Raw genomic sequence first — 23,396 nt, forward strand, 5'->3', positions numbered from 1 at the left:
ATGGGCCCTTTTTACACACCTGTCATTGTAAATGTCCTGAATCGTGGGTAGTTCACAACTACAGATGTGCTGGGCTGTCCACACCACTCTCTGCAGAGTTCTGGACCTTGGCACCGGGGAGGCAACGTACCATCTGGGAATCTCATTAAGGGAAGTACAGTTCCCATACCAGGCAGTGATGCAGCCAGTCAGGATGTTCTCAATTGTGCCTCTGTAGAAAGTTCTCAGGATTTGGGGGCCCAGATCCATTGATGTCAATAGGGGTTAGCCTGTCTCCATTCCTCTTGTAATCCACAACCAGCTCCTTTGTTTTTGTGGCACTGAGGGAGAGGTTGTTTTCTTGATACCACTGTGTCAGAGAGATGACTTCTCCCCTATAGGCCACCTTGTAATTGTTTGAGATAAGGCCAATCAATGTAGTATCATGATGCCAAATGTGAACAGAACATGGGAGTGTCAGGTCGCACTTTGTGTAAGATACAATTTCACAAGGAATGAATGCTAGCAAAATTTATTTTGGGTATTAATGATTCTTGTCCATTTATCTATTCTACTCACTTTCTCATCTCTTATTCCTTCCATAAATGCCTGTTGATCTCCTGTTGAACTATGGCTTTTTTCCCTGTTTCCTTTTGTTATATCTTTATACGGTGGTTAACATTTTATATATTCTGCCATTGTGAGATGTCTTTAACTTAAAACAAAGTCTGGTTTGGAAGTATTATCAGAATGATTTCTTTAAATTTTACACTTGGTGTTAATTTTCTGGAGAGAAACTACTGATAGCACATAGGTGAAATGAAAACTTGGCTAAATTGTGTTTCAGTTTGCATCTTTTTTCTGAATATTCATTTGAATCTATTTTGCTGTTTATATTATGTGGTAAAATTTAGGTTAAAAAAATGGCATCTTATTAGTTAACTGAACAACTTTGGAAGGATTGTATCTAATAAGATTTACACCAATGATTTTCCATTGCTGGCTAGCAGGAATAAATTGAAAAGTGGTCTTTATATTGTACTCCATCTCAGAAAGTGAAATTCCCAGTAAATTAGTGTGCAAATCATTGCTGGAATTAGCAAATCACCTACAAGCAACCAGGCACATTCTGTGTAAATTGTAGTCAGATTATTCTCCAAGTCCTTATTCAAAAATTCAAGAGATGCTTTAAAAGAAGTCCGCCTTAATTACATCCAGTGGTTTGGGCTCTACAGCCCTCTATGGTAACAAATTACATCGATTCATAACGTTCCAGCTGAAGGAATTACTCCTTATTCTAGTTTTAAAGTGACATCCCTTTATTCTGAGAATGTACCCACTGATTCTTGACTCCCCCCTCCAAAAGGAAGCATTCTTCTCAATGAGCGTTCTGTATCTAGTAGGTTTCAATGAGATCCCTCCCTATCCTTCTGAACTCCATCGAGTACCTGCCCAAAGACATCAGATGTTCCTCATATGTCAAGTGAGGTCTTTTTAAGTTATCACCTCAGAGTGCACTGTCTGCAGAGTATTAACATTCCTGTTTTCTCCATTTGTAATGAATCGGAAACTGAGGTTTTGCTAATAAAAGATCTGTATTGCAAATAAATGATAATTAGATCATAGATCTCATTCAGAATATAATAATTCAAAGAAGGGGACATTAAGCATTGATGAAATGATTTGGTCAATCAGTAGGAAAATTAATAGCTAACTTCGATAAGTCCATGTTGAAACATCCTTTTGATGTTCTGAATATGACAATGTGGCCTTTATTCTTTTGTACTCCTGCGTTCATGGTTGATCTGGAGGCATTCTAACCAAACTTCTCTCTAATCTGGAGTTTGTAGAATTCACTGGCTAGTTTGGCACTGAAAGAGGCCAATGAGTCCAAGTCATCTCATTTTAAGAGCACTACAGTAATCCTAATGCTCAAATTCTATTGATGATGCCATCACAGTGAGTTCAATATGTTGTTGTTAGTTCAGCATTCTGAAGAGCTACACAGCTGTGTTGATTAATTTCATATCTAACACAAGTAATCAACTCTTACAGATCGCTAGCAGCAGATCTGGAATGCCATTCCCTTCTAATAACCGGGGTACTCTGGAAGAACAAATTAAGCCTATGCTTGACTGGGCATTTGGTGGTTTCCAACCAAAAGGTTATGAAGGAATAAAGCCCAAACACAACTCAGGTAACAGACTGACAACAAAATCTGATCACTTTGCTGTTTCTACAGTAACTAAAGAATATGATGCTTGTAAGCCACCTGAACTAATAAATAGAGCAAGGTATTTTTTTCATTATTCAGTTAAGCTTTTCAATGTTTGGTTGAAAATTGATTTAAAAGACACAGATTATTTGTCTGAATAAAGATTTACCAAAAAGAAAATGCAGGTGTGAACGGTGAAGTCTGAGGTGTGTTCATTAGAAGCTAATGAATAGCTTTACATCCCAAGTCATTGAACTTTTGAATTTCAGTTAGCCTTAGTATGATTTTTGTACAAATTTTATTTGCATAAGGTAGCATTCTTTCACATTAAATCTTCAAACACTTGTCAGGGACTGATACTGCAGGTGGAGCCCCTGTCGAGGTCTGTGTCCCCGAATGCTATCCTCCAACAAAAAAACAGAAGACAAGTTTCTATAAAAGCAAAGAAGGAACTGAAGAAGAACACCGGGGAAGAGGTAAAGAATGCCTTATTGTTATGAATTTGTCCGCTAAATACATTTTTTTCACTTAACACCTAACAAAATTCTTTTTTTGTTTCATAGAAAAAATTTTCTTTCAAGTTACGTCAAATAATAAAAGCATTGAAGGTAATGTTTCTATTTTATGAACCTTGATCAATAAAGCATTTTTTTTGCCATAGCAGTTACACGATTTAGTTGAGCTGGAAAGCTGGTAAATTCATAATCATACAGCATAGAAACAAGCTGTTCGGCCCATCGATACCATTTTATTCTCCCCCACATACTTGGCAATTCACACTAAATTTTACCACTCACCTACAAAGCTGGGGTAATTTACAATAGCTAGTTACCCAGCCAACCCCATGTAGGTAGGATATGGGAGGAAAACCATGTGACCCCAGGAAGAATATCCCAACTCCTCACAGAGAGCACAGAGGTCAGGATTGAACTTGGTTGTTGGCGATGTGAAGCAGCAGGTTCATTCTGCTGCCAAGTGAATAATTTCACAGTTATATTAAGAAGAGATATGTTCCTGTTACAACATTTTGTGATTGTCTGTAATGTTAAATATAGAATAGATAAGTTTCAGCAGCTGTAACTTAGGCAGTAAACCAGAATTTGCTCTTATTGGTAAAAGATTAACACGTACCATTGACTCCTGAAGAAATTTCTCCCCAGATTTTATTTTTATGTGGTGAATGGCCTGTTGCTGTTAGGCAGCAGTTTACTTTGGAACCTAACACATGAACAAACTGGAAATAAGAAGGTGAAATAATATACTTATCGTACATAAACTCTCAGAAAAGAAAGGTGGAATCCATTAAAAGTTGAATATTTGTGTAAAAGACTTACAATGTACAGCATAAAAATATTTGTCTTTTAGGTCCAGATAGTTTCAGGGAGTATATATGCCTTAAATACACTGTTAAAAGCTCCCTTAGACCTTACAAAACTAAATGTTTGGTTTTCAGGGTATCTTACAGCAGGATTATTTTATAAATAGCTTAACCACGCCAGTTGTGAAAGTGATACCTTATCCTGTGCAAGTGTACAAAAGGACAGAATGCAAATGGGCTATTTCCACATTCATCTATATTTGTGAGGTCACCGTATAATGATGGGTAATGTAGATTGCTGTTCCATCAAAACTATCATATGTCTTGCTCTTCGAGCCTAATTGTAAATGGGTAACAATACCAGATTTATTATTAAGACCAGTTAAAATTCTTTAGTAATGTAATTGATTCATTAGCATTTTGTAACAGATAATATAGGCTTGGAACATTTAATAATATGCAATGCCAACACACCACTGGGTGCTCTACTTGCACTGAAGGTCACATAATGTGTATAATATTGGTTTCCTCCCAGCACATAGTGTCACAGTGCCAGTGCTATGAAGCTGGGTTTTGTTATTAACTGTGCAATGCCAGTTGACTGACTTCAGACTGCACCTGTTTTGTGAGCACGCAAATGATTTGGGGTCAAATTGCCTGATTCACTGTCTGATGTGGAAGGGGATGTTAATGAAAAGTAATTCCATTAGGAGTAAGCTACCCAACAATAACTAATCCATCTTAATCTTTATGGGTGCATTTTATACTATTAGTTAGCCTTGCTTTGAGTATTCTTTCCCCAAATAATATGACATGCACTGAAATTGGGCAATTGTTTCAGCAGGTAGAGATCATCTTCTAATTAACTACTTCCACATTCAAAACTGTCCTCCTGTTAGCCATCTGGACAGTAAAAGCTACCAGTAGTTCAGTGACAAAACCATATTGGCACAGAAAAGATTTCAGTTAATTGCCCTTTTCCATATAAGGTCAGGTCTAGTTTTCTGTGCGTGTGGCTGCGAATTCTGATAACTTAATAGGGTACTTGGATGTAGAAAGATCAGACACCACAATTAAAAAAAAACCTTCCATATGGATTTCAGATCATTGTGGATCCCAAGTGAGTAATGTGTTATGATTATGAATAGAACTAAATGGATTGCAGAGAAATGCTAAAAATGCAGGTTTACATGGGGAAGTAGTGGACATGTATGGATGATTTTTGAACCGAGGTCACTGATTATGAAAATGTAAACAATACCAAGGATCTGAGGGAAATTTGTCTTAATTCTGATCCAGAAAACCAATAATTTTTGGCCTGTTGGTGAAAGGCTAGATCTGACAAAGTGATACATAACAACTCAGGTTGCTGATTTCATTCATTTATAATACCATCCCGTTCACTAAAGATGAAACTCAGTTTCCTAAATCAGATTATTTCCATCAGTTTGTGAATTGTAATGAGAAGTCTGTAACATTCAACAGAGAAACACTAGGATTGAATATAATTCTCCAATTAGATTTGACTTGGTTCTAATGAGACCAACATTGCTGATTTGATTTGTAGAGGAAAGTAATTTATTGAATTTGGTTGATGTAAAGTCTGGTGGTTGTAAAGCAGTGTGATTTTGCACATAACCATGCTCATAAGTAGAAAAATTGTTAGAGCAACATGTAATTTTGTCTGTCAGTGGAAAGTCAAATTGCAAGTAACCAGTTGGGCAAACTGACACTGTCAGCTTTCCATGATGGATTGGGTTAAAATAACTTCAAATATGTTTTGATGGAATGCTTTAGTCTGGCAAAAGAATTCTGTAGAAACTGAGAATTGCTATTCATTTTAAAAGATCTTTATTACCATTTATATAAAAGAATAATAAAGATCTTTTAAGAATAGATCACCACTTTCAGCATCTATAAAATATTTATTAACATCAAATAAGCATGACTGTGCTAGTGGTAGAGATACATGGTTCTAATACATATCCTTACTTTTGATTAGAATTTTGTCTTGCTTGTGGCAGCATTAGAGTCAGCACTTTCCATCCACTGTTTGAAGGTGGTCTGTGTTCTGTTTGCAAGGTGAGTGTGTGTACTTTTTTGGAATTACGCTATTGTAGTAGGCTGCTGTTGGGACAGAACAAAAGTGACTGATTAATATAATCTTTGTGCCAAGCTTATGCATTGACCAGGGATATTAAAAGCTTGCCTTTGGTTTTCACCCAGCACGTTTCCTGAATGCAGTCATTATTTTGAAGGACAAATGATCATTTTTGAATTGAATGATGAGCTATTTTAGTTCAGCCTCATTCCTTCTTTCTCTTTGAACATTCACGCTTTCTGAATGGATTAATGGACAATAAATACTCCCTATATTTCACCCGCTAGGTTGTAGGATGTATGATTAGGTGTAACAATGATTCTATCTTTTCTTCTGCAGTGACTGGAGTGTATGATTCATCACAGGAAAAATGTGGTCATATTACAAAACTATCTAGATAGCTCAGCAAAAGACACAATGGGGTACAGTCTGTTCTTCATTCCTATTGAACCCGCCTAAGTTTAAACTAATGATTGAAATTCAGGTGATTCCAAAATTGGGCAGGTAATCCAATTTGTTTCCTACAATTTAAACATCTTTGTAGTGTTTATTTGATAACAAACCAAAACCGCTCAGAGACTAAGCATGGGTTTGACACTGTATGACGCATTCCAGGAATAACAAAGTTCTAAGTCAAAGAAAGTACGTTTGATTCTTTATTAAGAAACCAGCAGAGACAAACAATCTTGTAATAATAAAAGACTAATGAAATTAAAACTAGCAATATAACAAAATAAGTGGTCTAAGCATATTCAAAGGTACTTAAACATTAACAATCATTCCCCCTCCCCCGCTCTAACCAGACTAAAACTGAACTAAAGGCAAAACATGATTACATAACTATACTCTTCGCTTCTGCCAGGCCCCAACCCACCGGACAAATTATCCATAATAAATGTACAACACAAAATACAATATAGACAGACGGAATATAGGTACATGGCTTCTGCAATCTTTTTCAAGACACAATCCATGCATGTTGACCTCAAGCTGAGCAGACTCTTATCACTAGAGGTATAACTGCAACAAGATCAACATTCATTGCACTGCTTTGAAATTAATGGGCTGTATCCTGTGGGTGCTTTGCTATTTAAACAGCAAAAAGTGTGGGACAAGAACACTCCAGACTAACAGGGAAATTAATAAACTGAAATATTTTTCCCATCATTTATATTTCTGGGGTAGGTCCTGTTATCTCTCAGACAAAATCATCAGAATCAGGAGTGTTTTGAGCCAGCAAGGTAGACTTTCTGCATCCGGACCAGAGAATTATGGATTTGGGAAGTTCACAGTTGGAACTCTGGTTGGTAAAGCTCGGCCAACAAGACAGCACAAGTTTTCTTCACTCACAATGGTTTCTCTAAAGAAGTGTGATTTTCCAAAATTATGAACAAAATAATAAATTACTGTACTTTCTATTTCTAATTGAATGACTTGCTTTAAATATCATCACCAAAATAGTTAATAGATTGGAATAATCTCAATTATTTATGAAGTATTGGCATATTTGTCATTGACAAGGCTCCTGTCACTATTCCAAATGGATACCTCAGCAGCACTGCTACTTACATTTAAATACACAGAGATGTCTTGAGTGTAAGTGGTAATGCTGGATGCTGGTATAAATTCCTCTCAGTTGATTTTCCTGTTGATAGTGGCATAATACAAGTAGCTGTTCACCTGTTTCTACAAGCAACAGTGGAGCCAAACACAAGTCGCAGCAAGTTTGAAGTGGATTAAAAAATTGTTATTTTTGCCAATATTTCCTGGAACTTCTTTCACTACATATTGTGTGCTCTAACAGCTACGGATCCTTTGGAGGCCCAGAAGAATGAATCTGCTCCTACTGGTGCCATTTACCAGATACAGTGCAACAACTTTCTGAAAAGGAAGAAAGCCAACAAACCCAATAGGAATGCTCAACTAAATCAATTACCAATCTGACTTGGAAATATATCGATTGTGTTCTTTTATTCTTTCACAGTGCTTCCATTAAATAGCATTGTGGAATACTGTCACCATGAGAAAAGTTGACTATCATCTTAACTAGGCAGCTGGGGTAACAATAAGGATTGGCCTCATCAGTGATACCCACATGTGCAAATAGTTTAAAAATGATTAATATCAAATGTACATTCACATATTAAAATAGTTGACCTATGTACACATTATCCTTAGATATGATCCTTCATGAGGTAATTATTTATTGGCATGTTGCAGGATATCTACCTGGAGACTTCATACATGTACGATGATGATGGTTACCAATCGTATTGTACTGTGTGCTGTGGTGGCCGAGAAGTATTACTGTGTGGGAATGCAAACTGCTGCAGGTATGGCAACTGTAGAGCTGTTTTTTGGATGATTGTCAGTTTCACTCATGCCCAGTACCAAGTCCAAATATTAGTATGACCCTTAGAGATTTGACTAGTATGACTGCATCACAAACTCCAATTAAATTTTTGACCCAGATTGAAGATAAATTATTTCTCAGCCACTGGTCAAAAATATCCTCCCCGTGTTTCACAATATGAATTCTACATAAGGGAAACCAAAAGCAGATGGAGCTTTTAGTACACTTCCTTTCAGTCCACTTCACTGTTCCAACAAAGCCCTCTGTCTCTATCTCTATCTCATTCTTTAAAATCTTACCTGCATCTTAATTTCATCTCCTCCTGTTCACACCCTACCCAGGCACCCCTTCTGGCAACAAACTTTCAACAAACATTATCACTACTTCTGTCATTCAGTCTCTCCTGTTCTCCACATTTCCTCTTGAATTTTTTCCCACTTTGCAACTTAAAACAACTTTTAAACCTTTCCCAGTTTCGATGAAAGATCTTTCATTTACATTGTTACAGGCTCTCTCTTCACAACTGCTAGTTGACTTGCAGAACATTCCCAGTATTTAATGCTTTTTATTGCAAATTTTCACCATCTGTAGATTGTAGATCATTGCCTCATGATCTGTCTTTTTATTTTGGGAGTCTTCACTGGGATTATTCAGTGTGTTTCCCTAATAATTACAAGAAATAGGTAAATTTCTGAAATTAATAGTCTTTATTTTCAGTAACCATAATGTGGTTTGAAGCAAAAGTTATTGTCTCCCACACCATCACCGACTTTATCCGCTCAGGGGATCTCCCATCCACTGCTACCAACCTTATGGTTCCCACACCTCGCACTTCCCGTTTCTACCTCCTACCCAAGATCCACAAACCTGCCTAACCTGGCAGACCTATTGTCTCAGCTTGCTCCTGCCCCACCGAACTCGTTTCTGCATACCTCGACACAGTTTTATCCCCCCTTGTTCAATCCCTTCCTACCTATGTTCGTGACACTTCTCACGCTCTTAAACTTTTTGATGATTTTAAGTTCCCTGGTCCCCACCGCTTTATTTTCACCATGGATGTCCAGTCCCTATATACTTCCATCCCCTATCAGGAAGGTCTCAAAGCTCCTCCGCTTCTTTTTAGATTCCAGACCTAATCAGTTCCTCTCTACCACCACTCTGCTCCATCTAGCAGAATTAGTCCTTACTCTTAATAATTTCTCCTTTGGCTCCTCCCACCTCCTCCAAACTAAAGGTGTAGCTATGGGCACCCGTATGCGTCCGAGTTATGCCTGCCTTTTTGTTGGCTTTGTGCAACAATCTATGTTCCGTACCTATTCTGGTATCTGTCCCCCACTTTTCCTTCGCTACATCGATGACTGCATTGGCGCTGCTTCCTGTACGCATGCTGAGCTCATTGACTTTATTAACTTTGCCTCCAACTTTCACCCTGCCCTCAAGTTTACCTGGTCCATTTCCAACACCTCCCTCCCCTTTCTAGATCTTTCTGTCTCTTTCTCTGGAGACAGCTTATCCACTGATGTCTGCTATAAGCCTACTGATTCTCACAGCTATCTGGACTATTCCTCTTCTCACCCTGTCTCTTGCAAAAATGCCATCCCCTTCTCGCAATTCCTCCGTCTCTGCTGCATCTGCTCTCAGGACGAGGCTTTTCATTCCACGACGAGGGAGATGTCCTTTTTTAAAGAAAGGGGCTTCCCTTCCTCCACCATCAACTCTGCTCTCAAACGCAACTCCCCCATTTCACGTACATCTGCTCTCACTCCATCCTCCCGCCACCCCACTAGGAATAGGGTTCCCCTGGTCCTCACCTACCACCCCACCAGCCTCCGGGTCCAACATATTATTCTCCGTAACTTCCGTCACCTCCAACGGGATCCCACCACTAAGCACATTTTTCCCTCCCCCCCCCCCACATTCTGCTTTCCGCAGGGATCGCTCCCTACGCGACTCCCTTGTCCATTGGTCCCCACCGTCCCTCCCCACTGATCTCCCTCCTGGCACTTATCTTTGTAAGCGGAACAAGTGCTACACATGCCCTTACACTTCCTCCCTTACCACCATTCAGGGCCCCAGACAGTCCTTCCAGGTGAGGCGACACTTCACCTGTGAGTCGGCTGGGGTGTTATACTGCGTCCGGTGCTCCCGATGTGGCCTTCTATATATTGGCGAGACTCGACGCAGACTGGGAGACCGCTTTGCTGAACACCTAAGCTCTCTCCGCCAGAGAAAGCAGGATCTCCCAGTGGCCACACATTTTAATTCCACATCCCATTCCCATTCTGATATGTCTATCCACGGCCTCCTCTACTGTAAAGATGAAGCCACACTCAGGTTGGAGGAACAACACCTTATATTCCGTCTGGGTAGCCTCCAACCTGATGGCATGAACATTGACTTCTCTAACTTCCGCTAATGCCCCACCTCCCCCTCGTACCCCATCTGTTATTTATTTTTATACACACATTCTTTCTCTCACTCTCCTTTTTCTCCCTCTGTCCCTCTGACTATACCCCTTGCCCATCCTCTAGATTCCCCCCCCCCCCCCATCTTTCTCCCCGGGCCTCCTGTCCCATGATCCTCTCATATCCCCTTTGCCAATCACCTGTCCAGCTCTTGGCTCCATCCCTCCCCCTCCTGTCTTTCTCCTATCCTTTCGGATCTCCACCTCTCCCTCCCACTTTCAAATCTCTTACTACCTCTTTCTTCAGTTAGTCCTGACGAAGTGTCTCGGCCTGAAACGTCGACTGTACCTCTTCCTAGAGATGCTGGCTGGCTTGCTGCGTTCACCAGCAACTTTGATGTGTGTTGCTTGAAATTCTAGCATCTGCAGAATTCCTGTTGTTTACATTTGTCTTTTATTGTTTTTATTTGTTTCTCCAAATTAATCAGATAATTCAGTTAGCCTCTGTATGGTTTTCTTTGTTTAAATATTTATTGTTATAAAAGAGTGCACTTTATCACTCCCGCATTATTACTTATTTATCTTGGATCAATTTAAAAACAACATGGATTATACAGCATTAATTTTTCCAATCATACTTCCACTGATACCATCCTTTTCACTCTTCATAAGGTATGGGAACTATATTTCAACAGTTTCTTACAACTCTGTGTTTTTCTTTCATTCAGAGGGGTCAGTGTTATGTTTTGGGTCAAATTGTTGGTGTTTAAAATCCTCCAGGGCTTATTGTTAATGTCCCCCCACCACCCCAGCTCTCGATCTCCCATATTCGTGAATTTCTCCTCTTCTGATATCTTGTGCATCCTAATTTTCTATGCCATTGATGGCGGTGCCTAGTGTCTGGATTTCTCTTGTTGAAGTCTACCTCTCCCTTAAGATGCTTGTTATAATTAGACAATGAGTTCTGCTTTTGTATTCTAATCCTAAAGGTATAAAGGCCAAAATGCAATGAGTCAGTTTAATTATTATTGCCATCTGATCATATTATTTTAATGTACATTGAAGTATCTTCAAACTATCACCAGCTTTAACATCTCAACCTATTCTAATCTTTCCTTCTAATTCTAAAATGGACCTTACACTTAATTAACAGTAATCCATTTTCATGTGCAAGTTGTGCTTACAGATTTACTACTTCTTTAAATGTTTTCAGTAGATTATTTTAAAATTGAGCTTCTGGTTGTATCGTTTACAAAGCCTCCTCTTTATATCTTTTGCAAACATGAATATGTAGTGCCCTATATTTTAAATGATGTTAGTTAGGCAATTACCTATTTTTGTGTCTAGATGCTTTTGTGTGGACTGCATAGATATTTTGGTGGGTCCAGGTGCTTCTGAAGAAGCCAAGGTACAAGATCCTTGGCGATGTTACATGTGCCTTCCATACGAAAGCTATGGAGTTCTGAGAAGACGCAGTGACTGGACCATGAAGCTTCAAGCATTTTTTGCCAGTGACAATGGCCAAGAATATGTAAGTAGCACAGTTTCTTTTGCTGAGATGGAATACTTATATATGAAATTATTTGTTGTTGAATTGAATCTGTGTAAGACAGATTGCAAAGTATTGCAAAAAATAGAATACTAGGCTTCTCCAGTGCAGTTACAACATTGACATTTACACAACAGTGAAGGTTGTCCAAAAGACAGAACAAGTCCATTCTGATAAATATTGATTTCTCTCATATCCAGTAACTTCCCTCTTTCCCCTTCTCACTTCTCCAGTTCCTCACACTGGCTTCCTTCTTCTCTTCTCACCTGCCTATCACCTCCCCCAGTGCCCCTCCTCCTTCCCTTTCTCTTATGGTCCACTTTCCTCCCCTATCAGATTCCTTCTTCTCTCAGCCCCTTACCTTTTCTGTCTATCACCTCCCAGCTTCTTAGTCAGCTTCTGTTCCATGCTGTGTATCTAAATAAGAAAGAAAGAAAGTCAGTCAGTCAGTCAGTCAGTCAACTGGCGCCGATTAGCAACAGAGTGTATATGCTTTCCTTGCCAAGAATGCCCAGCTCTAGAAAATTAAATAAATGAAAATCAGCTCTGAGTGTTTAGTGGAATAATTTATGAGACTTTATCATGTGAAAACAGAAATAAATTTTGCCATTCTATGAACACAATATACACCATATCATTTCAACAATATTATAGAAGATATTTTTATTAAATACGTGAGAAACTTGACAATTAATTTCTTATCAGCATTTTCATGCTGGAAATGTGTTTTTACAGTAATTTACAATGGGCAAATAATCTCCCAATGCATAATATTTGAAGGTTTACAAATATAATAGAAGCTGGGAAACAATTTTACCTCAAACTAGTTGCCTGGTTTTGTATGAAGTACTGAGAAAGAAGTGATATTGACAAATTATATGTAAATATAAGAATAAAATTTACCTTACTAAATGTCTTTTTTAGATAGGAATCTACTGAAAGTGGTTTTATGTATTAGATCAGAATTTATTTTTAAAATACAAAGCTAAGTTGCAATTAGCCTGCATCCTATCACAATTGAACATATGCAATTTCTTTTTAATTCCAGGATCCACCTAAAATTTATCCAGCAGTACCTGCTGAGAATAGAAAACCAATCAAAGTTCTGTCCTTGTTTGATGGGATAGCAACAGGTAAAATTCCAACAATGTTATAATGTAGTCTGTAGAGTAGAAATGCAGTTTAGTAAATATGGCACTGAATTTCATGATTACTATGTGCAAATTATTTGTTAATGAATGTATTGTCAGAGTTTTGTCCAGTCAGTAGGTAGAAATGCAGATGAAGACTCTAGAAATGGTGAAAAGAATGCAAATGGGACTGGCACAAATATCTGCATTCCAAGTGATTGAGATTGTAATTATTTAATTGTTTGATATCAGAACACGGACTGTTTAGACTTTGAGGAATATCCTCAACTGAAAGGGACCAAGGTTAAATGATTAAATATCCTAAAAATGAGCAGAATCCATGAAACTAATTTTAAAGTTGCATTGCAAGTATGAGGTACACATGATAGTTATGAACTAGTTGACTGTTGTGCATTGAAGTGCAAACTAGGTGGATGGTTGTTATAGTTAGACAATGAATTTCTATTCTCAACATTTTTGACCATCATATGGAGCTGGCAATGGAATTTAATATTTGCTTAAGGAGGATCCACCTAACCTTTGGAATAGTTCAGAAACCAGACAGTTGCCCAATTTGATTTACATTTGTGTCTATCTACATGAGCAACCAAATTCAAAGTATTTGCTTTTGCCTGTCTCTAAAGCCTTGAAACAAGTATACATCTACGGTTACCTTATAAGGTATCTGGAGAATGCACCCTGTGTACATACATCTATTGATGCTTCTGGACACATCTTCAGTGATGTTCCTGGAATCATCGGGTGTTTTGGGTCTTTCAACATCATACAACCTCTTCCAACCTCCTCCAGGTGACCCAGCCAGGGCTGATCAGACCCCAGCTTGTGTCCAGATGGCTAGCTACTTATGACTCCATGGCTGGCCCCCTTTGAGCCACAGCCATCTTGAGGCCCTCTCTGCTGCATCGGTGATACTGCGGATGGCTCTCCTCTTCCTCTCTCCCTCGATGCCCAAAACGCTGCAGGCTCTAACTAAGGAACGGGCTATGAATCTTCCTATCAACCCCTCCCTTCGCCGTTGCCTCCAGAATTTGGTTAACATCTTCATCAAACTGCTTCAACAGTGAAACCATGTTAGCTGCAGGCCATTTGATCCGCCTCCTGTTAGACTTCATGTTAGAGCGATTAGTTTGCAACACTTGGAGGTTCCGGGCACTATGGGGTGACTCTGGGCCTGGCCCCTCCTTCGTCTCACCGGGTTGGACACCTGCAGATTTATGTAACAAGTAATCTCTGATTTGTACCAGTGGCTTCCAGGAAAGACTGGATGGCAACCGAGGAAGGTCGGTGACGCTGGAGAGATAGCTGACCTCCAGGAAAGACTGGCACGGGCTCACAAGGCTAGCAATCTTGTGGTCAGCACTTACAAGAGGGCACCACTCAAGCTACAATTGAGCATGAAGAGCAATAACCGCAGAATCTCCTGGGGGTGGGGGGGAGAGAGAGAGGATGAGAGACTTAACGGGACGGTCATACCGGCAACGGCCAGGACAGGAAACACGACTACGAGGAAGCTAAAGCAAACAACATTGACTGGAGAGGAATTCAGGATAAAGTGTCGTTGCAGGAAAGTCTGCAAGAACATCAGAGGGCTCAAGATATACCAGAGCAGGTCTAGATGTGGATCATTGGTGATCCAAGTGCAGAGCACGGACTCAGACGGAGACAAAGGAGAATTCCAACTGGGAAGCACCCCACAGAGCTGAAGATCTCTCTATACTTGAGTCACCTCAGCACTAAACGACAGACCAAGTGAGTTCCTCTTCAGCTACCCCAATCCATTCATCAAGGAAAGACGGGATCAAATGGCCTAGATCGTCAGACAACGTTGCCTGCATGTAGTTCGATGATGATCTAGACGGCATCCTGGAAGTTGCCTTAGCAGGTCCAGTACACAGAAAAATCGACTCATTCATAACCATAGCATACAATCTAGCTAAGGAACGATTTGGCCCAATGGAGTGGAGAAGCCAGCCTGAGTTACCGCGGCAACCAAATAGGAGGGAAAGGGAGGTTCATCGCTTGAGAGGCGAATTAAAGATGCTCAACAAGAGGTTTAAAACCAGCTCACTGGCTGAAAAAGAAGGAATCAAGGTCTTAACCAGTATGCTGCAGGAAAAGCTATGCAAACTTCGGAGGGCAGAACACCTATGACAGCAAACAGGGAAGAAAGAGAAAAGGCGAGCACAGTTTGAGAGAAATCCATTCAGCTTCACCAGGACTCTTCTCGGCCAACAAAGATCTGGTCTACTATCCAGCTCGAAGCCAGAGGTAGAGGAGTTCCTGCGGGAGGCACACAGCCACCCATGGAGGGGTCAGGGACTAGGAACCAATCGGGCTGTGCGTAGACCGGAAAATCCATCAATTGAACTGAATGTGAAGGAGCCTACATGGCAGGAAACCTAGGACATCATCTGGAAAGCTAAAGCATCAGCTGCCCCAGGCCCAAGCAGCATACCTTATAAGGTGTATAAGAAATCCCAAAAACTTCTTCGGAGGCTGTGGAAGGTCATGAGAAAGATCTGGGCCAAAGGTACTATTCCATCAAGTTGGAAATTGGCAGACGGATGCTTTATTCCAAAGGAAGAGGATTCTTCCACAATTGCCCAGTCTAGGACAATTTCAGTCCTGGATGTGGAATGTAACATTTTCTTTTCTGTGCTCTCAAGAAGGCTGACTTCTTACATGACGCAGAGCTGCTATATCAACACATCCATCCAGAAAGGCGGTATTCCAGGCCTTTTGGGGTGTCTGGAACACACCTCAATGATTAGCCATTTGATCTGTGAGGCCAAGCAGATAAAAGGTGACCTAACAGTTGTCTGGTTAGGCCTCGCGAACGCCTACCAGTCTATTCCACACGACCTCATCCTAGAAGGACTTGACCACTACTACATCCCAATGGCTATTCAAGACATGATCACCAGCTACCTAGGAGGATTCAAACTCAGATTTACATCAGCCCATTTCACAAATAGTTGGCAGGACCTCCAGAAGGGGATTCCAACAGGGTGCACCATCTCCCCCACTCTGTTTATTATGGGAATGAACGATGGAGTCGGGCATTGTTCAGCCGGCTCTATGAAGGTTCATGGACGACATCACTACAACAACTGTGTCACATGTCCAAGCAAGCTGGGTATTGGAAACCCTGGACAATGTAGCCACCTGGGTGAGGATGTTCTTCAAGGCCAAGAAGTCCAGGTGTATGGTGATCAGATAGGGTAAAGTTACTAGCAAGTTTTGCCTCCAAGTTCAGGGTGAGGTCATCCCTTCCATCGAAGATAACCTGATAAAATGCTTGCGGAAGTAGTTTAATGTGTCACTGACAGATGGAGCCAATGTCACCAATGCTGTGAAGCAGACAGACGAATAGCTGAAGAAGATAGACAAATCCAGACTTCTGGTAAATTCAAGACCTTGCTGTACCAATACAGCCTTCTGCCCAGGCTTCTGTGGCTCTTCACACTTATGAGTTTTCCATGACTGCCGTAGAGGGCATCGAGAGGAAAACCAACAAGCACCTGCGGAGATGGTTGGGAGTTCCCCCAAGCTTCTCTTCAGTGGGCCTCTATATTCGATCTGGGCAAGTGCAGCTTCCCCTGTCATTTGTTGTGGAGGAATTCAAGGTGGCAAAATGCAGAGCCTTATTAAGCTTGAGAGATTCCAATGACGTCTTGGTAAAGCAAGCAGGCGTTACAACCAGATCTGGACGCAAGTGGGCAGCCACAGCTGTGGAGCAGGCAGTGTGTTCTCCGAAGCTGCAAGATATCATCGGCAACCCCTGCATTGGGCGGCAAGGCCTCGGCTCAGTTCACTTCCAGCAGTGGGGAAACGCAAGCATACGGAACTGGCGAGACATGGTACAGGCAGAAGTACGGATCCGTGAGGAAGAGAAGCGGATGTCAAAGGCAGAGGGACGAGGGTCCCAGGGTGCCTGGACAAAATGGGATCTGCCCAAGCACAAGATCTCATGGGCAGAGTTATGGAGACTGGAGCCCTTCTGTATTTCCTTCCTCTTGCGATCCGTGTATGACACCCTTCCTTCACCATTACATCTGTACACATGGGGGTTGAGAGAATACCCGAACTATAAGCTCTGTGGTCAAAAGGGGACACTGGCTCATATACTGTCCAGGTGTAAAACAGCTTTAACTCAAGGACAGTATAGGTGGTGCCACGATAAGGTGCTTCTGGCTCTTGTTGACGCACTAGAGCGGGAGAGATGCAAGAAGAGGACGGCTGGCACAGATTTGAGGAAGGCCAAAACTTTCTTCAAAGAGGGAGCCAGGCCTTTCGTAAACAAACAACCAAAGCCCAATCTGCGGCTAATGACCAGGTCCTGGGAGATGAGGGTCGATGTGGGAAGGAGGCTGCAGTTCTCGGATGTAGTGCATACAACCCTACGCCCGGACATCGTACTGTGATTAACTGAAGACAGGAAAATAATTCTGGTTGAGCTGACTGTACCGTGGGAGGAGGAATGGGAAGAGGCCCACGAGAGAAAGGCCTTGAAGTACCAGCCCTTAGTGCAGGAGTGCAAAGACAAGGGATGGCAGGCATGGTTGTTCCCTGTGGAGATCGGCAGCAGAGGTTTCCCAGCCAAGTCAGCATGGTGGTTGGTGTCAGCTCTGGGCCTTGACGAAAGGAGCAAAAAACAAGCAGCTCGTAGGATGGGGAGGGAAGAGGCAGAACGAGCTTCTTGTTGGATTTGGAGTAGGTAAGAGGAGGGATGCTGGAAGCATGGGGCAGATGGGCAGTGATTTGGCCACCACTGCCAGCCCACCAACTGGAGAGTGTGGTGGTTAAGGGTTGAAGCACTCTGTGAAGGTTGGGAACCACCTGATAACATCTGCTCCTGGCTGAAGGCTACGGTTACCTTTTAAGGTATCTGGAGAATGCACCGTAACAGGTGTATGTAACAAGTTGAAATATATTTCAATGATATCTCGTAAAAGAGATCCCCGTGCCCCAAAGTGAATCTTTATAGAGATATTATTTCCAGGAAATACTCCAAATGTATACTTTCCTATTTCTGAAGATTTGTTTCAATACAGTGCCCAATTTACATAGATCTAAGGGGGAAAGAAATCTTAATTTTTGCAACCTGTTTTTATATCTTCTCAATTCCAATAACCTCTAGGCCTAAAATTGTACATGTGCTCTCGTATGATGTTGTTGAGTTCTTAAAATTAAATATGCCTGCTATACTTATTTGCTGCTTCTAGACTTAAAGCTGAAGAATCCATTTCCCTTCTCATGACACCTTCTGTATTCACTGACACCTTTAATGAAATGTGTTTTTGCTTATTGCCTACTGCTGTTCTAACTCAGCAGTCCCCAACCACCGGGCCGCAAAGCATGTGCTACCGGGCTGTGAGGAAACGATATGAGTCAGCTGCACCTTTCCTCATTCCCTGTCATGCACTGTTGAACTTGAACATAGGGTTGCCAACTGTCCTGTATTTGCCAGGACATCCCGTATATTGGGCTAAATTGGTTTGTCCCATACAGGACGGCTCTTGTCCCAGATTTCCCCCGCTAAGGTACAGCGTTCCTATGAAACCTTTCATGCCGAAATGACATAAAGAGAAGAAGCAATTACCATTAATTTATATGGGAAAAATTTTTGAGTGTTCCCAGACCCAAAAAATAACCGAACAAATCATAACAAATAAAACCGAAAATAAATAATTCTAACATATAGTAAAAGCAGGAATGATATGATAAATACACAGCCTATATAAAGTAGAAATAATGTATGTACAGTGTAGTCGGGAAGATGAAGGCAAAACCGATTTGTGGGATCTGCACGTACGCACATGTGCACACAGGTGCCCACGCAAGGCTTCATGGTCATGGTAGTCTTTCCTGGGGTAAAGTGTCCTGGGATTTGACTGCTACTTTTGTCCCTTATTTGGGAGTGAGAAAGTTGGCAACCCGAACTGTAAAAGATATGTTGAGGTGAGATTAACCCTACTTGAACACCACTCCCCCCCCCCTCCCCAGGTCAGCCAGTCCCCAAGAATATTTACTTAAAATCTTCCTATATAATCTGTAGCAGGTACCTGACACTCAGGGTGTTTTCCCCTTTAAATGGTCGCAGACAAGTTTTGTTTACTTGGGCATATTTATCACACCTACGTTTGATCAATTGTTCAAAGCTAACTTTACACAGTTATTTGACAAAATCAAACAGGATCTTGAGCGATGGAGCACTCTTCTCATTTCTTGGCTTGACCGAATATCCTTGCTCAAAATGAACATTCTTCCTCGTTTGCTCTACCCAATACGAATGATTCCAGTCATTTTTACCCAACAAATACTTTAAATAAATAAATAAATGGTTGGTTTGTTTCTTTCATCTGGAACAAAAAAAGACCCTGTATTAAAATGTCTAAGTTACAGCTTCCCAATAGTCTAGAGGGTCTGGATTTTCCAGACATCAAAAAATATCATTTAAGTTCCTTTTTATCTTAATGTGGTTGACTGGGTTTGTAGGGACCCCTCCTCAATTTGGCTAGACATTGAAGCTTCACAAGCAAAATGCCCTCTTATTAATTTGCTTTTCCTCAGTAAGATGGAACTAATCAAGGAGTATTGTCGCAATCCAACAACAATTAATAGTCAGGGCTTGGAGGGCGGTGCGACAAATTGAGGGCAGTGCAGCGAAAATATCACCCTTCACTCCAATAACCAGCAGTCCAGATTTTCAGCCTGGCATAATGGATTCTGGATTTAAACTTTGGATTTCTAAGGGTATTTTCCATCTAGGGGATTTGTTTGATGAAGGAACAATAATATCCTTTAGTCAAATAGTACAGAAATTTAACATGCCCAACAAGAATCTTTTTCGTTTATTTCAGATAAGAGATTATATACAGGAAAAAAAAAACATCATTGTTAGCTGATTTCTATAGTTCCAACATAGAAAGGAGGGTGTTTTGTTCTAAGGGTGAAGTCTCCATTAGTACTTTTTACAGCATCCTGAGGGAATGTTCTTGTGGAGATGCTGAGCAGCTGGGAAGGGTCTGGGAGGAAGAGCTAGGAGTAGAATTAAAGCTGAAACATGGGAAGACATCTGTGATAATGCAAAGAAAAATTTCAGTTTGTAATAGAACTTAAGCATTGCAACTCAAAATTCTGCATAGAGCCCATCTGACTCCAGATCATCTCTCGAAATTTAAGATGGGGGTTTCTCCAATGTGTTCTAAATGTAAAGTAAATACTGGAACTTTCACCCACTGTTTTTGGACTTGTCCCAAACTTCAAACATACTGGAGTGATATTTTGGGTGAAATGGAAAAGATTCTGAAGATGGGGCTTGTACTGGACTCAGTGTCTTTTCTCTTAGGCTTACCCAGCAGTCGTATTATTAATGCACATCCGAAAAAACCTTTTAACATCCTAACTTTTTGTGTGAGGAAGAACATTTTACTTTGTTGGATATCCAATAAGGCTCCTGCACTTTTTGGTTGGTGTAAATTAATCATGGAATACATTCCTTTGGACTTTTTGACATGTGTGGTACACTGAAAAACAAATAGTTTTCATAAAATATGGCAATGTTTTCTGAAGTATGTAGATGTAAATCTATCTGCTGTACTAATAAGGGCTTTTGTATAAAATGTTGTGGTGATGTCTATATTTTGATGGAAGTGTTCTGATAGCTGATATCTGTGAGGGGAAGAAATGTAAATATAAATTTATCTGGAAATTGAAAGTTTTGTTATGCTGAGCAAAAAAGAAATTAAATTTTTAAAAAATGCACTAGCGCTAAATCCAGATCTGAAAGTGGAAAAAAAAATATTGATACTTCAGGTATGATGCTCATCAGCTTTAATTTTAGATTAGTTGCCAAGTTTTAGTCTATTAGAGATTCAAATAGTGACAATTACTGTTAATGTCAGTACATGAATGAATCTATTATTTGCTATTTTAACCAAGTAGAATATTAAAAAATCTTCCTATACATGGTATATTTCCTTTCTTTACTTTCTCAAAAATATTTTCTGCATTGAATAGCATATCTTTGTGCTCAGCCTGATAATCCTTCTGTATCCTGTGGCAGTCTTTCATAATCCAGCCCATAATCAATGCCTCAATTTGCTAAATTGCCCAATTTTTTAAAATCAGCAAATTATCTTCAGCTCCTAACAAAAAAAGCATGTGTACAGGAACTGTCTATAGCTTGCTTTATCACTTGGGTAGCTAAACAATCTGATCTTTGATCAGCATTTGCTCATTTCTAAGAGTTCCCTATTCCTGAATTAGAGATTGGAGATGTGCTTTAAATGTTTTATATTGTTAATAACCCTGGAAGAATTTTAAATGTTTCCTTAGTTCATCAATTGTGATTTTCCAGTGTCACAAAAAGTTCTGCCAAATGCAACTTAGTTTTTTAACTGTTTCAGAATTACTAATTTTACCTTAGCCCTTTGCACATGTAACATTCTATTTACATAGCCAATGTCAATTTTTTGAAAGAGCCAGTTCCTGTTTCCTTATAGCTCCAGCAACTGCTCCTGTGCTTCTTGATACTCTATTCTGTGATTTATCATGTATAGTGTCTAAAAAGAAAGCTGACTTTAGATTGGGATTATTTTATTAATTAGTTCCATTTCCTGTATTTTGCATTTAATTTGCATAAGACTTGGTTTGTTACATACTGGTCTAATTAAACTTTTTGCTCTAAACTCCAATGAAAGCTCTGCTATAACAATCTTATTCCCACAGAATGTTCTACTAAGCTTGAATCTTTTTTGATCTCCCCTCTCCAGTTTGAATTCTCCTTGAAAATTTTTTTTGTCATCCACAAAAATTTCATTTACTTTAGCTCACATTTCCTTTAGTTTCTTCATCAAAACTATTAAGCATGCCATCACTTTTGAGAACATTTTCCATGTCTCTTACATTGCTGTTGTCATCCATAGATTGTTGGGGGAATAATTCGCAGTTTCAGTAAGTGCATTAAAGTGGCAGTTAAATAATAAGTGTGCGTCTTTGAGAATATACCAACTTTCCTCAAGCCAAAAGCTGTGGATGCACCAGGAGATTTACAGTCTGTTGAGGGCTAGATCTACAGTATGTTATTCAAGACCGGTGATGTAGAATCCTCCATGTATGACCTACAAAAGGCCATTGTGAGAGGAAAAAGGCCATTTCTGTGAAGTTTGAGACACAATTGGATGACTGTTGCGGCAGTGTTTACATGCTATTACTTATGAGATGAAACCTAACATTACAAATGGCAGTGATGCTTCACTTCCTGATCAGCTCAACAACTTCTATACATACTTTGAATGGGAGAATAAAAGTACACCTGTGCGAATCTCTGCCACATCTGGTAGCTATAAGACCATAAGATATAGGAGCAGAATTAGGCCATTCAGTCCATTAAGTCTGCTCTGACATTCCATCATGACTGATCCTGGATCCCACTCAACCCATATATCTGCCTTTTTGCCATATCGTTCGATGCCCTGACTAATCAGGAAACTATCAGCTTCCGTTTAAATATACACACAGAATTGGCCTCCACCGCAGTCTGTAGCGGAGCATACCAGAAACTTGCTACTCTCTGGCTAAAAAAATTATTCCTTGCTTCTGTTCTAAAGGGTTGCCCCCCAAATATGAGGCTGTGCCCTCTAGTTCTGGATACCCCCACCAAAGGAAACATCCTCTCCACATCCACCCTATTTAGTCCTTTCAACATTCGATAGGTTTCAATGAGATCCCCCCCTGCATTCTTCTAAATTCCAATGAGTGCAGGGCAAAAGCTGCCAAGTGTTCCCATGTTAACCTCTTCATTGCCAGAATCATCTTTGTGAACTTCCTCTGGACTCTGAACAATGACAACACATACTTTCTGAGATATGGGGCCCAAAGCTGTTGACAATACTCCAAGTGCAGCCTGACTAATGTCTTATAAAGGCTTAGCTTTATCTCCTTGCTTTTATATTCCCCTTGATAATGAATCTGATTCAAGTACTAGTTTGCCCTTCTCTGAAAGTGAATATTGCTCCTTTGGGCTTCTTTTCACTGATAACCTTTTCATTCCCCTTCAACTTATCTGAGATGTTTTCATACCCAAGTTTGGTTGCTTATCGTGGCAGATAATTCATAGACAAAATCCCAAAATAAACATGCAAAATTTGGCTGCAACTGGATAACCCTTCTTTCATCTCTACCTCTAGTGTCCCCATCACTCTGTTTTACTGCAATCAATTCTCCTCTCACTCCTATTCCATCCCAAGCAAGTGCCAAATTCAGTCCCATATTTTAATGAATATATTGAAAATTCAGCTGACTCCAGTGCTGAGTTCAGAG

General features: G+C 40.3%; 1 protein-coding gene across 3 annotated transcripts in view; it reads left to right on the forward strand.

The window, feature by feature from the left end:
* dnmt3bb.1 (DNA (cytosine-5-)-methyltransferase 3 beta, duplicate b.1) overlaps positions 1-23,396 on the forward strand; it is a 267,878-nt gene that overhangs the window by 180,259 nt on the left and 64,223 nt on the right. For all 3 annotated transcript variants that reach the window (XM_072241847.1, XM_072241850.1, XM_072241849.1), the window contains exons 9-15: positions 2,035-2,176; positions 2,545-2,670; positions 2,758-2,802; positions 5,515-5,594; positions 7,834-7,946; positions 11,718-11,901; positions 12,968-13,052. In XM_072241847.1, the coding sequence (XP_072097948.1) occupies positions 2,035-2,176; positions 2,545-2,670; positions 2,758-2,802; positions 5,515-5,594; positions 7,834-7,946; positions 11,718-11,901; positions 12,968-13,052 (775 nt within the window). The remainder of the gene's footprint in view (positions 1-2,034; positions 2,177-2,544; positions 2,671-2,757; positions 2,803-5,514; positions 5,595-7,833; positions 7,947-11,717; positions 11,902-12,967; positions 13,053-23,396) is intronic.

This window comes from Mobula birostris, chromosome 2 (genome assembly GCF_030028105.1).
Source record: "Mobula birostris isolate sMobBir1 chromosome 2, sMobBir1.hap1, whole genome shotgun sequence".
NCBI classification, from domain to species: domain Eukaryota; kingdom Metazoa; phylum Chordata; class Chondrichthyes; order Myliobatiformes; family Myliobatidae; genus Mobula; species Mobula birostris.